The following is a 15,628-nucleotide window of genomic DNA, read 5'->3' on the forward strand; positions in this document are numbered from 1 at the left end:
GAGTCCAGCTCTAAAATCACAAAGCAGCGTCATAAAAGTGTCCGTGTGACTCGTGTGTTATTCCAAAAAGGCACACGAGTAATGTAGACCATACTTTTATGGTGCTCGTCTTTGGAGTTTAACAGTAAATTGAAAATATAAATCTCTATTATATTGTTTCCAGGATGAAAGTAATTTAACTTTTGGGTGAACTGTTCCTTTCAATAGTTCATTCTGTCATCTAATGTTTTTTTTACAATACAAGTTCATGTCAATCAGTATTTCCTATATAGAACACATTAGTTTTGTCCCAAATGATGCACTATGTACTTATGCACTGTGTACTGTATGACATTTATAAGGTTATTTTGTCACCTGTCAATCATAGTCTGATAGCCCCTCCCCCTCCACATCATTACAGCCGTGCCAAACATTCCACACTTGATTTTTAACACGTTCTATTTGGAATTGTCAGTGTGAACACACTAATCAGGATATTCAATGGAATAGTGCATAAGTACGCCAATTGGGACGCACCTGATATCTATATAGGTTATACGTCCTCTTGACAAAGACACCGACTGATACATCGTAAGGGTTTGAGTTTAAACTTAAAAACCCTCCAACCTAAACTCAGTCCAGAACATGTACTCGTCTAGGTATAAAATCAGTGTCGTGAGTACATGGTGATTTCACAGTTGTTAAAGCATGCAGAAGTCATATAACAAGCTTAAGTTTACAGCATTTAAGCCATACTGAAGATTTGAAATGTCTTTGGATGAACATGTCAAGCACAGTGGTGAGTCTCAAAGTAAATCTAAAAACATTTTCCAGTTTGTATTTCGTCCTATAACATTATTACAATACCCTAAAAAACAATGCATGTGTATTGAAGCCCGTTTGTCCCAGATTTAAATGGAATATAATGGGAAATGTCATTATCACAAAAATAGCAATTCATATAAACATAAATCCATGTAGTTACATACGGTAGTTACATATCCAGTTTATAGGAACAAGTTGAATTAATGTGTGCCTGAAAAATACAAATTATTGAAATGCATCATTTTTAACAATGAAACGGCTTGTGTTTATGTGGGAATCACACCTGTTGCAAACAAAATGATTAACACGATGATGGCAAGCACTACCACACCGATTATAATCATCATCTTGGTGTTTCTCCACCACATCTTCCTGGCAACACGCGTGGACGTCTTTTGAAATGAGTCGGCCTGGGCAAGACAACATCAGCAACAGCAAAATGTTTTATGACTGTTCTGATCAACTAACATCATAATTAATTCACTTATGTTCTTATTAAAAGATCACCATTATAAGACATGTATGTATTGGGATGATTTCAAGGCTTTACCGTAGCTTGTAGATCGTCTGTTTTCCCGATCAGGTCATCTAACCGCTCTCCTCTCTCCAGAACTTTGTTGATGTTGTCTTTGAGAATCACTTTAACATCGTTGACTTGCTCCTGAACTTGATTGAATTTGCTAGGCGCTGGTGGTTCGGTGTTGTAGTCGGCCTACATTATAAAGAGAAAAACACAAAGTAAACCGCTGGGCCAAACATGACGATACTCTCGAGTGCACAACAGGGTCAGGCATGAACCCGGGCCTGGGCCGGAACTGCCCCGGATGTTGAGAGAGGGCTCCATATGCAGAACCTTTCAGGGGGTCCCATCGTTTAATTCATTGTGTTTTAATTCACTTTTAATTTGTATACAATTGTATGACTTAAACAGCATGTAAACATACTTTATCACTAGAAAAATTGAAATAACCTGTTGAATATGGAAGTATAACACAATTATTGAAGACGTTTCTCCTTATATAGAACCGTTTTGGCATTAAGGGATCATAATATTCTGGTAAACCTAATTTCAGACGTCAATTTAGCAAACGACACAAAACACGGTCATCTCTTTCAGATCGTTCATAGCTTTAAATTTATCATGAACTGTGTAAAAGCATCACTGTTAACGGACTAGTGGAGGAAATTCTACAGACACAGAGACTCAACAATAAGCAAAGCAATATATATATAAAAACGGTAGCCTGGTTAAAGTTGTAACGAGTTATGGTCTGGCAAAGCGTCATAGACAAATCATTTCCAGAGGGGCGTCACCAACGGACGTCGCGGATAGACCTAAACCCAATCAGAGCGATGAAGGAGATGACGTATGCAGAGCGGCGGAGAAACATCTCTGAGTGTTGTTCTTTGCTCGGTTTTTAACAAAAAGGAAACGTTCAAATGGCTTAAAACAGACGCGATAGCTGATTGGAACGAGTGATGTTCGACGGCGGCATCCATCTCTGTAATGTAGGCTACAAAATCTGCTTCAAAATCCCAGCGCTGTCGTCATCGTGTAAAGCCCGCCCCAACGCTTCTGATTGGTGCCTTGATTTCGACGGATTGGAAATGGGCTTGAATGAGCTCTTTGCCAGACTAACTTTCAGAGCAAATCTAAATTTGCCGGAAGTTTTCCCAGGCTATAAAAACGGTCAAAACAATGTCAATGATCTGGAAACATTTGACCATAGAAACAGTGTATGATAAATAATGATGATGATGTCATCCAGTTGGTTCATGGTCCATCATGGCAATTATCTAAACATAACATTGTTTGCCAGTTTCCAGAAAACTGAACATTTAGAGCAAAGCAACAGTGATTCTGAGCAGTTTCACCAATTACAGCATTCAAATCAATAGGAGTTTTTAAAACAAAAAGTGAGTTATGAGTTTTGAAAGATGACCTGGTTCAGATATTAGTGCATTTTTAACCAGAAAAGTAAAGCGGTTGGATTTGTTGGTTTGACAGATTGTTTGAAACCTTTGAAAGAAAGAGACAGACACACATGAATAATTTGATAGATGATCAATCTCTTGAAACAGTCATTTCATCAAGTTCAAGTAGTGTAGTAAAGAGCTTGTTTAAAACAAAATGATTATTTTGATAAACATCAGCCAACGTAGTACTGTGCTGTGGTTAAAAGAAAGTAATAATATTCTGAATTAGACCGAATATCATTATTGTTTCATGTAGGATTTTTTGTTTTTTTGTTTCATGTATGATTTCCTTCGCCATAGACTTCCTGACTCGCAACTGAATTCAGTCCAAAGATCTGGATGAAGTCAGTCGTCACATAATGACAACGTCGTCATATTCTGTCAACTATAAAACACTCAGTATTCATCTTCATGTGTTCATTATCTTTGATGTCATACTTGTTTATATGTTCCTTTGAACACACACACGCATCGTCTCAACAGGTCCGTCAAACCCTTGAACAAATAACCATTTAAATAAACATTTAACTAACAAACAGCCGAGGCTTTCCAGTGCGCTTACCATTCTGGTGCTTCTGTGAAACTTCCTCAAACGTTCAACTGTCACTGCTGAGGGTTTTCAACAGTTCAGGCTAAGCTCGCAATCATAGCTTACAGGGTACGACTTCTGGAGGGAACTTCTCAGTCTCGTGAGCTACAACACAAGTACAAAAGAACAGGATGAAACATTGCTGAACTCATTTGCAAACAGAGCTTCCCCTCCCAGACAGATTGTACATTAACCAGCATGACACTTCCTGCTGCCCCCCCTACGCACGACGGCCACGCCCACACTGCACTGGCCCCTCCCCCTCGCCACACTGGCCCCGCCCACCCTCTGCTGCCGAGCCTCTGGGCTGCAGCTTTCCATCAGGTCTGGTTACTACAGTAGTGCAGAGTTTGCTATGGCTGCTTTTGGGAAGTAAGTATCATTTGTACAAATACATTTGTATGTTTTAAAATATCTTATGGTCCACCTAGCCCATCATCATCATCATCATCATCATCACTGTGTTTCTTAACTTCGGCCACTTTAGACTGACACATTTTTAAAATATGATTCAAAAATGGTCCTAAAAAACAGTCACACTCACAGTCACACAAAGAAAGAAAGAAAAAAAGCACACAGCAATGAAGGGGTTAATTGAAAAATAATTGAGAAATAATTTAAAATATTAATAATAATGTATTATTATAGGTATTTTAAGGAAATAAATGGATAAAATGGATAATTATTATCATAAAATTTCCTTAAAAAATATATTATTGAACAGAAATACCCCCCCCCCCCCCCCCAAAGTTACATCTGAGGTGTTCGGCACCAGAGCAATGTATGTGTTCCCTTACATTCAATCACTAGTTTCTGTCCTCTAGACATGTAAGAAAGCCTGCTTATTATAGGGCTGGACCCACTATAGTAATACACTAATACAATAAGCAAAATAAGAGGCTGCATATTCCTGATTTGTATTTGGTAACAGTAACTGTGAGTACTTTGGGTTTAATGTATCATAAGCAGCTTCAGTTGTTGATAGATTCATAAGCTCTGGGACTTTAACCTCAGCAGATGACTTGGCTTCATTGTTAAATATTATAATTTTGGCCAGCTGTGTTTTCTATCAAGAAGACCGTATGGTTACAGAAAGGAAAGACACTGTAAAATAAGTGGTCAGATATGTTTTTGTGACATTGAATTTGTTATAAAAAAATGCCAATTTGTATTCTGCATTTTTCTGTTGCAGAAACATTTCTGTTGTGTAAAAATTCTAGTTTCACATTATTAGCAGAGCATTTAGTTGCAGCATAGTTACAATTACATGGCATTTCTTAAATGTTTTTTTTTTATTTAGCATCAGATCCATACCAAATAAAGTATTTTATTCTTGCTTTTTACTTGACTTTATTTGCATATGTGACCTATGAGGAATCGAAAAATAGTAATCAGATTACATTACTTTCATTTTGAGGTGCTTGGATTAGATTAGGCTACTGAATACTTTATGAAGTAATTTGTAGCAGTAACAGAATAAGGGCCTATATTTTGAAACTCTCCCAACTCTGGCATTACAATATTGTTTAGTTTGACAATTAGTGGACAAACTTTAGGATTTGTTGGACAAATATTATTATTACTGTAGTAATGTTAGATTATACAAATGATGTATGTTGTCAAACGTCAGGTGCACAAAACATAATCGGATATGAATGAGGGGATTCATCACCTTTTTTTCAGCTGCCACGCAGACGCTTTTTATGCGTGTATGGCAGTGGTTATACATTAATGTTGCTTATCTTTGCAATATTTTTTCCTTAAGCGCGAGTGATGATTTCCTCTCCCTCGACGGCGCGCGCTGAGGCTCATAAACCGAATCCTCCATTAGGACGCAGTCTAAACTTAAGGACCTTATCGGTCTTATTTAGACATTTATTGACTAAAAGCTGAAATTAACTCTTAAATATCTGAATTAAAATGATTGGTATGACATACAAATAGAAATATGCTCCAGAAATGATCAAATAAATCCATATCCTGTTATTATTCTCAAACGACTGTGATTGGTCTAATCTGATCAGCGCTGAGAAAAGAAACAGGCAAAGTGTGACAAACCGCTATCACACTATGAAGAGTTACAAATATGACAGTTATTGATGTACAAACATTTATCATATAACCTGACCATTATATACCAGAGATAATGTCAGGCCTGCTAACACCCATCCCATTTAGTGACTGTTCACTACAAAGGGCACTAACCGCTTGAATGGTCTACGAATGAGTGGACTTCAGTGGAGAATCACTATTTTGCTTCCTCTACCGGTCGCTTTAAGAACTGCATCAAGTCAGCACTAAGTTCCCACTTAAAACTAATCAGATCGGTTATCATTTGGCATAAGGACGCTTTTATTATAGAACGTTTTATGGTCGTCTATATTTCTGCCAGAGGTCGCTTGTGATTGGCTGAAGTAAAAGCGAACTCTAAAGCCACGCCCATTAAAGTTCTTCATACTTCAGACAAAACTCAAGTACAGTCGACTGGCCGTGGAATCAAATCAAAGCTGGAGTTTTGTTCAGTCTACATTCACCATGAATCCCTTTGGTAGTAAGAAATCAGGAAAAACTTTCCTTTTCACATCTGAGTCTGTTGGAGAAGGGCATTCGGGTAAATATGAAACATCTTCATTTATGTATGCTGACATGCGCAGATATTACCGTCAGTGAACATTACATTTATTATACTGTTGCATTACATTATAATGTTGTTGTATTAATGCAATATATTGGTTTTAATGCGCAGAATCGAAATACGCAAGTTAACGCAACATGTCTGCACATGTCCCGTTACTAGTCATAATAAACAGTCGTAATTTTGAGAAAATGTTAATGATCAATAAATAATTGGCATATAATGAAGCTGACCTCCTGTGTTTGTTACTGACAGATAAAATGTGTGATCAGATTAGTGATGCTGTTCTGGACGCTTACCTGACACAGGACCCGGACTCTAAAGTGGCCTGTGGTAATGATCATTCATCACTTTTCACATCATCATCACTAACCAAAAATGTGGACTAACAAATGCTTGGTTTGAGACACTTTAATGGTGTAATAGACATTCCCATTCCCTTTTATGGCATCTCTACATAAAGTCTTGTCCAATTTCTGTATCAGAATGTGTGTCCAAGACGGGCATGATCCTCCTGTGTGGTGAAGTGACTTCCAAGGCTGTGGTGGATCTTCAGAAAGTGGTTAGAGACACTGTCAAGAGTATCGGATATGACGACTCATCAAAGGGTATCTGCACACACAAACACACACCTATATACACATATAAAGAGTAATATTGTGAAGTATTATTACAATTACAAAAGTCAGCAGCCATTTCTCCAATCTTTAAAGTCAGCATGAAGTGGAAGGTGCTGTTTTTTTTCCTCTTGTTGTGACAAAACGGCTTCTGGAAGAAGAACAAATGTGGGCGGGGCTTGATTTTGTCTGTGGGGAATTGATTGGATGGTTGTGGTTTGCTATTGGTGGATCTCATGTGAGTGACAGGTTATTGCCCTGCCCTCATCATCAGAGAAGAGAAGAAATGCAAGAGGGAGGGGAAGTTATTCTGATTCAAGATTATGAGGAATATGAATATTTTTTTATTTATTTTTAAATAAATAGTGCAGTATTCCATAAATGTTCATTTTGATTTCAAGGTGACTTTAATATCACATGATCCTTCATAAATCATTCTAATATACTGCTTCAGAGACATTTCTGATTATTATCGATGTTGACAACAGTTGTGCTGCTTAATATTTTTGAATCGCCATATTTATTTAAAGTCCCCATGAAATCAAAATCGAAGTTTTTTGGCTTTTACTATGAATATGCTAGTCTTGCTGTTATCTATAAGCTAGTGTGCTCCAAAACAAAGACACAATTCACATTTAGAAGATATAAGCATTCAAAACGTACAGTCTCACATCCGCAAATATGGATCAATGATTTTGATGACATCACTCTGCACTTCAGCTTCTCATCAGATTTTCTGTCCAATCAAATGCTCTCTAGCATCTGAAGCTCCGCCCCCTACATTATAAAAAGACGCTGAAGCTGCAGCTGAAATCGGTCACTTGTTGTTCACACATTTACTATTTTCTCCATGGTGAATGGCAGATAGTGCACTACATGGGTGGTTCTTCAACTACAGGCACTTTTGGCCTTGCGAACTTGAGGGGGAAAAAAGTGTTCAAATCAAAATTGTTACAGTCTAACAGTTAAATATAACTAGTCTAGTTTAATGATCCATAAGCGAACGCACTTACATTATAAGACAAATTGGTGTTTTTTGACATATTTTCCGATCCGCACTGAACAAATGTAATTTCCATCACATGTAAATATTTGATTATTATTTTAAAATATTATGATATAGATGATTTCTTAACAGTGTAAGACCACTTTCACACATAGTATTACCAGTTTATACCTATATTGCAATTACCATAGATTTGTGGATTAAGTAAATTAATTGTCATGAAGCCCAAACACAAAGCTTACATCCACCACAACTTGAAATATAATATTGGATTGGTTAGATACATTTAAAAAAAATAACTACTACTGTTATTACATTAAGTGGACCATTATCCCATAAACTATGCTGAAGTTTTTAATGAGTGATTAGAATTTTGTATATATTTTTTAAAAAGTTATGAGGGGGTGGAAATGACTGGTTGTTGTGGAAATGACAATGAATGGACGTCCATGTAGAAAAACAGAAGACTTTTATTTGAAACTTTCTGAAACAGACCATTCCATTTAACAAATCATTAATCTCATTAGTCATTAGTTTGTTTGGTTCTGTTTTGGTATAGGACTGAGACCTTTCTGCAGTTGACTTCCGCGGCATCTTAAAAATAGATGAAAAGGCATTTCAACAAATATATATTTGAATAAATACATTAGCATTGTACATTTCAATAAATAAAATATACATATGTAGCCCCACAATCTATGAATTGCACCTTGTAAGCATAAATGTCATTTCCACCTCACCTTTGTCATTTCCACCCAAGAAGGAATGTGTTGGAAATGACGGTGGTGGAAATGACAATCCTGCAGTATTTTGGAAAAAAATCCAAGCTAGTATTACAGATTAGCTATGAATTGGTAGCTAGCATTGCAAGCACGCAAAATACATCTATTTATGTTAAAAAATCTATTTATTTACAAACTCAATTGATCTTACGCCATGTTTGGAAACAGAGCCGATCCGCCCTATACGCTCACTACGCAAGCTGCGTAGGGCCCCGCAAATTACTCAAGGCCCCGCCTCCCCCTCGTGTCATAGCGCGTCAATTAATGTTTACAACATCAATGACAAAATGAAGCGAAACTATCCTTCTGGTCACAAAAAGAGGGGGGAAAAACATGAGTGAATTGCGGAAACAACAATCAGGTAAACTTGTGTTCTCTCCTCTCCAAGTTTGATGTCAGCAAAGTAAAGTTAAGTTTATGTGCATTTCTATTGTGTTTTTTAAAGTGCAACGGCTCGGAAAAGATAACCGCGTCGCGTGTGTTATCATACGTTCATATGCGCGTGCACGAAATGAAACGCGCATTTTTCAAGCAGAAATATATGTGGAGAGAGACCAGACATACTGTAGCCTACAATATTTGGGCCTGAATGATGACACTCCTCATCAAATTACACATTATACATACTTTTAAAACAAGACACTGATTATCTAGTCTCAGTCAATGTGTAGTTAAAAACTCTAAACAACTGCTTATGCAAGATGGAAAGCAATGTATTGACAATTTGACATTGATTGACTATTGATTTATAGGCTATATTGAATTTAAAATGTTGATTAGCTGGACATACTGGTCAATATGGATGCACATCCCTCAGTAAATAATAACCATAAATCAAGAATTGCTTCAACATGCATACTAAAACAAACCTTTAACATATGGCAAGCCATTTTAGCTTTTATTCATTCACAGTTTATGCATTTTTTATATCAAGAATTCATTTTTTTTTTTTACTATTTGCAATGTGAATTCTTGATTATTTTTTACTAGTAGGGCCCCTTAGTTACATTTTTATCTACCAATGTCTATTTCTGATATCAGGAATTACATGTTCACTTGTACAAAAGTTAATTCTTGATTTCAATGATGTCATCACTCACAGGGATTATTGATATCTGCAACACAATATTCACTTGTTATCTTAATATTCTATAGAAAATACTCTATTCAATAAATATCATTCTGTTCTATATTATTGTACTTATTCTTTGACTGTTTGGTTTAAAGGAGGGAGGATTGTATTGGGAGAACTGAAGTGTCAGGTGTGACTGTGGCAATGGCAAATGGTTTACATAGCTCAGACATCACGGGTCAGGTAGAGGGCCCCTTAGCAGAATTTAGCTTAGGGCCCCAGGGAGGTCAGGATCGGCACTGTTTGGAAATGACATACAATACAAATATTTTCATTTCAAGCAATATTTACCTTGAGTTTTCTTCTCCAAGTTGGTGAATAAATTAAAAGTCTCCTCCATGTCAGACATGTGCTGTGATGTCATTGTTCATCTCCATAGAAACTACCGAAACAATCTTTCAAAAAAGCCTTTTAAAAGGGACATTATATCGTTGTGGTGGAAATGACAGCAATACTGTGGGACAACTACATTTTGTATATAAAATCACATTAATAGTTGTCTGACCTTAAATACCACAATTATGTTTTGATTATTTTACTGATACTTTATACAGTCATATTAAAAAAAAATAGATAAATAATTTTTTTACACTTCTTTTTCATTATTGAAGATCAGAAGTCTGGGTGTGGGACAAGCACAAAACAGCAATATTTGCATCTATAATGATATTTAAAAAGGTGAAAAAATCATCGTAGACTACCGGTAAAAAGTTTCTAAAGTACTTTCATTGTAAAGTTAACTATGAAAGTGTGAATTTTTCAAAATTAAATGTTTTTTTATAAAATATGATCAAAGGACATGAAAGTGCCCATAGTCTAAGAATTGCCCACATAGGGGATAGGGAGTGATTGAGACAGTGTAAATATGTTCTCCATCGAGGCGAATGAAGTCTGGTTTCATGTTAGTGTCATGTGAACCGCCGCAGCTCCAGTCCAGAGACACGACACACAGAGCGGATCATATGAGAGTCACACAGAACAGAAAACATATCAGACCCATTTAAATTCTGCACTGAATGCTGTATTTTAAAGTGATATAGAGGAGATCAGGAGGAGAAATGGTTGGAGATTAGGAGGAAACTGAAGCTTTACTGAGCTCAACGCTCTGATATAAACCAAACACTATTGGCTATTTAAAAAAAGGGGAGGAGCTGTTCGATATGCCCCGCCCTGTCTTCCTGTTTCAGTGGAAATGACGTCAACAGAAAAACAGATTTTTCCATCCTCATGTCCCTTGAGGGGCTCCGTGGATTAAGTATAATCTGATTATCATGTGATCTCTCCAGGTTTTGACTACAAGACGTGTAACGTGCTGGTGGCCCTGCAGCCTCAGTGCGCTGAGATCAGTGACTGTGTGTTTGAAGGCAGAGACACGGAGGACATCGGCGCTGGCGATCAGGTCAGATCTGAGACATCACAGAAGGGTCCTGTGACTCTAGGCAGGGAAATTGCATTATGCTAAATTGCATAAAGCATAAATATTTGCCCCCCAATTTTTTATAGATATAATCATAATTTTTTTGTCTTTTTTGGAAAGAAGAAGAATAAACACAACAATATCCGTGACTGCATTTTCAACCTAAAATCACGAATGCATAAAGAACACTAGTAGTATATAAAGTCTAAAGTATAAATGGATCCCAAATTATTTTATTTTATTCTAATTCTAATTATTATACTATTATGAAACAAATCATAAAATAATATAATTAAAAAAAAATAGTAATAATCTTGTAATAATAATAAAAAAAATTTTTTTTAAATTAATATAATACAAAAATAAGGGAATAGCATAATGGTAAATTGCATAACGCATAAATATGTGTCCCCCAATTTTTTATGGATATACTCAGGGCTTGTAATATAAAAAATTAAATGAAAATAATATAAAAATACTATAAATAAATGTTAGATTTTTTTTTTTTAGATAAAACATGTGAATTGTATCTTGAAAATGAAAATGCACTAATGAATGTTGTGTGATTCCTCCCCAGGGTTTAATGTTTGGCTACGCCACTGATGAAACAGAGGAGTGTATGCCGCTCACCGTCCTACTAGCCCACAAACTCAACGCCAAGATGAAGGAGCTTTCAAAGACCGGAGTTTGTCCTTGGATCCGCCCAGACTCAAAGACACAGGTGAAAGGTCGCTCTGCAATGATAGGGGTTTAAGGAAGTAAACAACTAATATCCCGCGCGCGGTTATCTCTGTAAACTAATAGTCCGAACACAGCCGATAATGCTGATGGGTTCAATGATTAACGAGTGCAGGTGACTGTGGAGTACCGGGACAACATGGGTGCCATGGAGCCTGTTCGGGTGCACACGCTGGTCATCTCAGTTCAGCACAGTCCCGACATCACGCTGGACGATATTCGGCTCAACCTGATGGAGAAAGTTGTAAAGACGGTCGTCCCTGCCAAATATCTGGACGACAAGACAATTTACCACCTGCTGCCCAGCGGGAAGTTCCTCTCAGGTGGTCCTCAAGTAAGCACACTAGGGATGTTTGCTAAAGCAGGGGTCAGAAATGAGGCCTAGAGATATAACAATAACTATAAAGCTTCAATAATCGTTCTTATTGTATGAGAACAGTGAAATACACACCGCAGCTGTAACCAAAACGACACATTGCTGGAGTAAAAACATTGACAGCCAATCATCCTGCTTGTGTACTAGAAGTGATCTTAAGTGTAATAAATGTGCAATTGTAGTGTACTTAAATTTTTTTAAGTATATATTCTTTTAAATCTGCCTGCAGATAATGTAATATTAATCAAATAAAATTAAGTGCACTGAAAGAGAGCACACTTTCATTGCTGTTTCTTAGCATACTTTTAAAAAGTGCTTTTTTCAGTAATTTCAAACTTTGTAACACAACTTTCCCTCGCGGGTCAAAATGACCCGAAGCCCTAAAATTATACTTAATTTTTTTTTATGTCCAGAAATACTTATTTTATTTCATTTTGATAGTATTTTTTCAAATTTTGAATGCAATTTTTTTTGGATATTTCTTTTTATTTGATTTACCTTTAAATTACTAGATTTGATCAATAAATAATAAATAAATAGTACTTTAGAAGCACATTCCTCACATTCTTTCAACTTAAATTCAAAATAACTCACAATTTCATGCATAAACCTTTTAATTCAGCTCAAAATATCTTACATTGGGTGTCTTTGTCGACCTCTTGTGGGAAAATAATAATATAACATGATATTTCATGACTCTAGCCACTAGATGGCATTCAGATACACATGTAGACATAAAATATTTTTTTGGTAAAGTTTTAGCATTTTTGAGCATTTTTAGGTTTTTCCGAAGCATTCCTCGCATTCCATTCCTTCCTAAGTCAAATTGAACCGCGAGGGAAAAGGATTTGTTACTTTTTTAAATTTCAACCACAAAACTCCTCGAATCCTTTAAAAAAAATGTGTGTATTCGTGGTTCAAGTGCGTCAAAAGTCCTGATGAACACTACATTTTTTTATAAAGAAAAGAAAAAAAAAAAGTTTCGGGTCAGAATGACCCAAAGGAAGGATGAGGGTTACATTTTAAATCATCATGTTTTAATAATCTGTTGTTGTACACTTATTTTGATGTGTAAGTACTATTTTAGATGTATGCTATAGTGTACTGGTTTTTCACGAGTGCATGCTGCTGTTTTCAGGGCGATGCTGGTCTCACCGGCAGAAAGATCATCGTGGACACCTATGGAGGATGGGGAGGCCATGGCGGAGGAGCCTTCTCTGGGAAAGATTACTCTAAAGTGGACCGATCGGGGGCGTACGCCGCCCGCTGGGTGGCCAAATCACTCGTCAAGGCCAAACTGTGCCGGAGAGTTCTGGTTCAGGTAACACTTCTGTCTGGCACCAGGATTATGCACTGTATGTGTATATGGTATAGATATTATGTAAGGAATAATTGACGAGGGACCGTTGACTTATTAGAAAAATGATGCACACCCAAGGTTTTAATCTGGAGTGGCCGTTACACCTCGGGTGTGCATTATTTGCTAATAATTCAACGGACCGGAGTCAATTATTCCACTTATACTACAGTTACCACACCTCAAGACATTGTTCAGATGATGTATTTCAAGACATTTGTCAGGTGTTTGTGCTTAAAACGCTCTTGTGTGAAGGACTTCTTTCTTACGCATCTCATCCTACGCCTCCATTGCTAATCTCAAAACGTAATTTTAGAGCTTCAGCCATTGATAGCAGACTAATGCAGTAATAAATGCAGTTATTAGAGAGAGAGAGAGAGAGAGAGAGAGAATTACCTCAGTCTGGTGCGTCTCAACAGTGTTCGGCAGCAGCGTCTCTACTAATAGCGAAACTGTAAGTTTATCAGCTTCAAGAACTGCGCCGTTATTTCCTCGCTAGTGAGAAATGTCATGTAGCTTTTAAGTTGCTAAACTATTTTACGGATAAAATCATCAGAGCGGTGCTGAAACATGCGTTAGAGCGTGAGAAAGAGAGTTTGTGCTTTACGTACATAATAAAACGTCATTTTGTGGCAGAAAACATGGAAATAATTAGCCATTGTTATCCTATTGTTCACTATATTTATTTGCTTGGGCAGTGTCGCTGTGGGTTTTAGCTCTTTTGCTGTTGTCGGCTGTAAAAATCATTTGGCGAAGTGATATTAAACTGTAATGCGGTCAAGACCTGGCTGGAACTACTTTAGCCATAAGTAGCCTTAGACACTTTTCACACTGAACGCGTTTTTTGCCGTAAGAGGCGCCTGTTTTAAATTGTTTTGATGTTTTGAAATGATGAAGAAATTATATGCAAGACTGTATTGTTAATATTGTATTTTTTGTTATAGATCTCGTATGCGATTGGTATTAGTCAACCTTTGTCGGTGTCTGTCTTTCATTACGGCACATCGGCGAGAGACGAGGACGAGCTTTTAGAGATCGTTCAGAAAAACTTCGACCTGAGGCCAGGGGTCATTGTCAAGTAAGTGCACACTTGTACTCATTCTAGTCACTTACTGATTCCAGATCACATGACAAAACTCCACGTTTGGCCTAAAATATAATCTTTCCAGGAATGTGATATGAAGATTGTACAAAGTAACATTTATTTTGACCAACACTGAAAATGAATTGCAGACAAGCCATGACATATTACAATATACACACTAAATGAACAAAAGTATTGGTACAGACCTCTTAATTCCTGAATTCAGCTGTTTCAGTCAGACACATTGCCACAGGTGTATAAACTGAGCCCTGACCTCAACCCCATCCAGCACTTTGGGATGAACTGGATGAGCCAGGTCTTCTCATCCAACATCAGTGCCTGACCTCACATACAATGTATGTAATGTGATGTCCTGACAGTCCCTGTTGGTGTAATGGTCAGGTGTCACAATACTTATATAGTGTATCTATGGGTCCAGTATGCATGCGTCACATGACTAAACATGCGTCATTGTTTTCACAGTCCACACTATAATGCAAAAATGTCAATTTCAAATTCATCCACTTTGGAGAACGTCTTCAAAAAAAGGTTTTCACTGGACAAAAGCACCGTGTCAGTGTGAACGGAAGGAAAAGATGTCAAGAAAAATGTGTTTTAAAATTTTGACAGTGTGTGAAATAATTCCCCGTTACAGGGAGCTCGATCTGAAGAAGCCCATCTACCAGAAAACTGCCTGCTATGGACACTTCGGACGAGACGGATTCCCTTGGGAAAAGCCCAAGAAACTCGTCTTCTGATGTCCAACAACTACAAGTCTCCACATTCCTTTCAATGGTTAATGATTCTGACCGTTTTTGTGCTAATGAACCTTTCAAATGCTTCACTGTGATCAAGACTTTATCAATTATTTGATTTATAAAGACATGTTTTCATATTCAAGACAGTAAAATAAAACGGGGCATCATTTATATGATTTAATAGAATTCAGTTAGTTTATGAATTATGTGGAAAATGTGATTTTTTTTTATATTACTGCATCTTATAATAACTGTGAAGGAGTAAAAACCCCTTTAATGGCACCTTGATTATTAGTTATTATTTTACTGTATATCAAATCAATTATCAATTAATAAACACTTCTTTCATGTTTACC

At 36.8% G+C, this 15,628-nt stretch overlaps 2 protein-coding genes across 4 annotated transcripts; one reads left to right on the plus strand and one right to left on the minus strand.

Annotated features, from left to right (window-relative positions):
• Positions 1–505: 505 nt before the first annotated feature.
• On the minus strand, positions 506–3,514 carry si:ch73-234b20.5 (uncharacterized protein LOC449923 homolog). The gene is made up of 3 exons (XM_056235830.1): positions 3,344–3,514; positions 1,355–1,516; positions 506–1,214 (listed from the first exon to the last, which is right to left on the minus strand). The coding sequence occupies exons 1-3, from the start codon at positions 3,344–3,346 to the stop codon at positions 1,071–1,073; spliced, it is 309 nt and encodes a 102-aa protein (XP_056091805.1). The 5' UTR covers positions 3,347–3,514; the 3' UTR covers positions 506–1,070.
• A 2,327-nt stretch (positions 3,515–5,841) lies between these two features.
• Positions 5,842–15,626, plus strand: mat2al (methionine adenosyltransferase II, alpha-like). Of its 3 annotated transcripts, none has more exons than XM_056235843.1 (9): positions 5,842–5,981; positions 6,278–6,338; positions 6,491–6,613; positions 10,829–10,941; positions 11,537–11,680; positions 11,813–12,031; positions 13,212–13,394; positions 14,375–14,508; positions 15,170–15,626. In XM_056235843.1, the coding sequence occupies exons 3-9, from the start codon at positions 6,511–6,513 to the stop codon at positions 15,270–15,272; spliced, it is 999 nt and encodes a 332-aa protein (XP_056091818.1). In that variant the 5' UTR covers positions 5,842–5,981; positions 6,278–6,338; positions 6,491–6,510; the 3' UTR covers positions 15,273–15,626. The 3 variants fall into 3 exon arrangements, with proteins under 3 accessions (XP_056091818.1, XP_056091815.1, XP_056091816.1); XM_056235840.1 differs by having other exon boundaries at positions 5,844–5,981; positions 6,261–6,338; XM_056235841.1 differs by lacking the exon at positions 15,170–15,626 and having other exon boundaries at positions 5,844–5,981; positions 6,261–6,338; positions 14,375–14,512.
• Positions 15,627–15,628: the final 2 nt, after the last annotated feature.

This window comes from Rhinichthys klamathensis, unplaced genomic scaffold (assembly GCF_029890125.1).
Source record: "Rhinichthys klamathensis goyatoka isolate OS25496 unplaced genomic scaffold, OSU_Roscu_1.1 h1tg000431l_1, whole genome shotgun sequence".
Classification (NCBI taxonomy): Eukaryota; Metazoa; Chordata; class Actinopteri; order Cypriniformes; family Leuciscidae; genus Rhinichthys; species Rhinichthys klamathensis.

What these genes read in the sequence shown, in the direction of transcription:
- si:ch73-234b20.5 (XM_056235830.1), bottom strand. An exon ending in CAGACGATCTACAAGCTACG is followed by an intron (nt 1,215 to 1,354) that starts GTAAAGCCTTGA and finishes TGTCTTGCCCAG; the next exon opens with GCCGACTCATTTCAAAAGAC.
- mat2al (XM_056235840.1), top strand. Translation starts at nt 5,906, where the DNA reads ATGAATCCCTTTGGTAGTAAGAAATCAGGAAAAACTTTCCTTTTCACA. An exon ending in ATATGACGACTCATCAAAGG is followed by an intron (nt 6,614 to 10,828) that starts GTATCTGCACAC and finishes TGATCTCTCCAG; the next exon opens with GTTTTGACTACAAGACGTGT. An exon ending in ACATCGGCGCTGGCGATCAG is followed by an intron (nt 10,942 to 11,536) that starts GTCAGATCTGAG and finishes ATTCCTCCCCAG; the next exon opens with GGTTTAATGTTTGGCTACGC.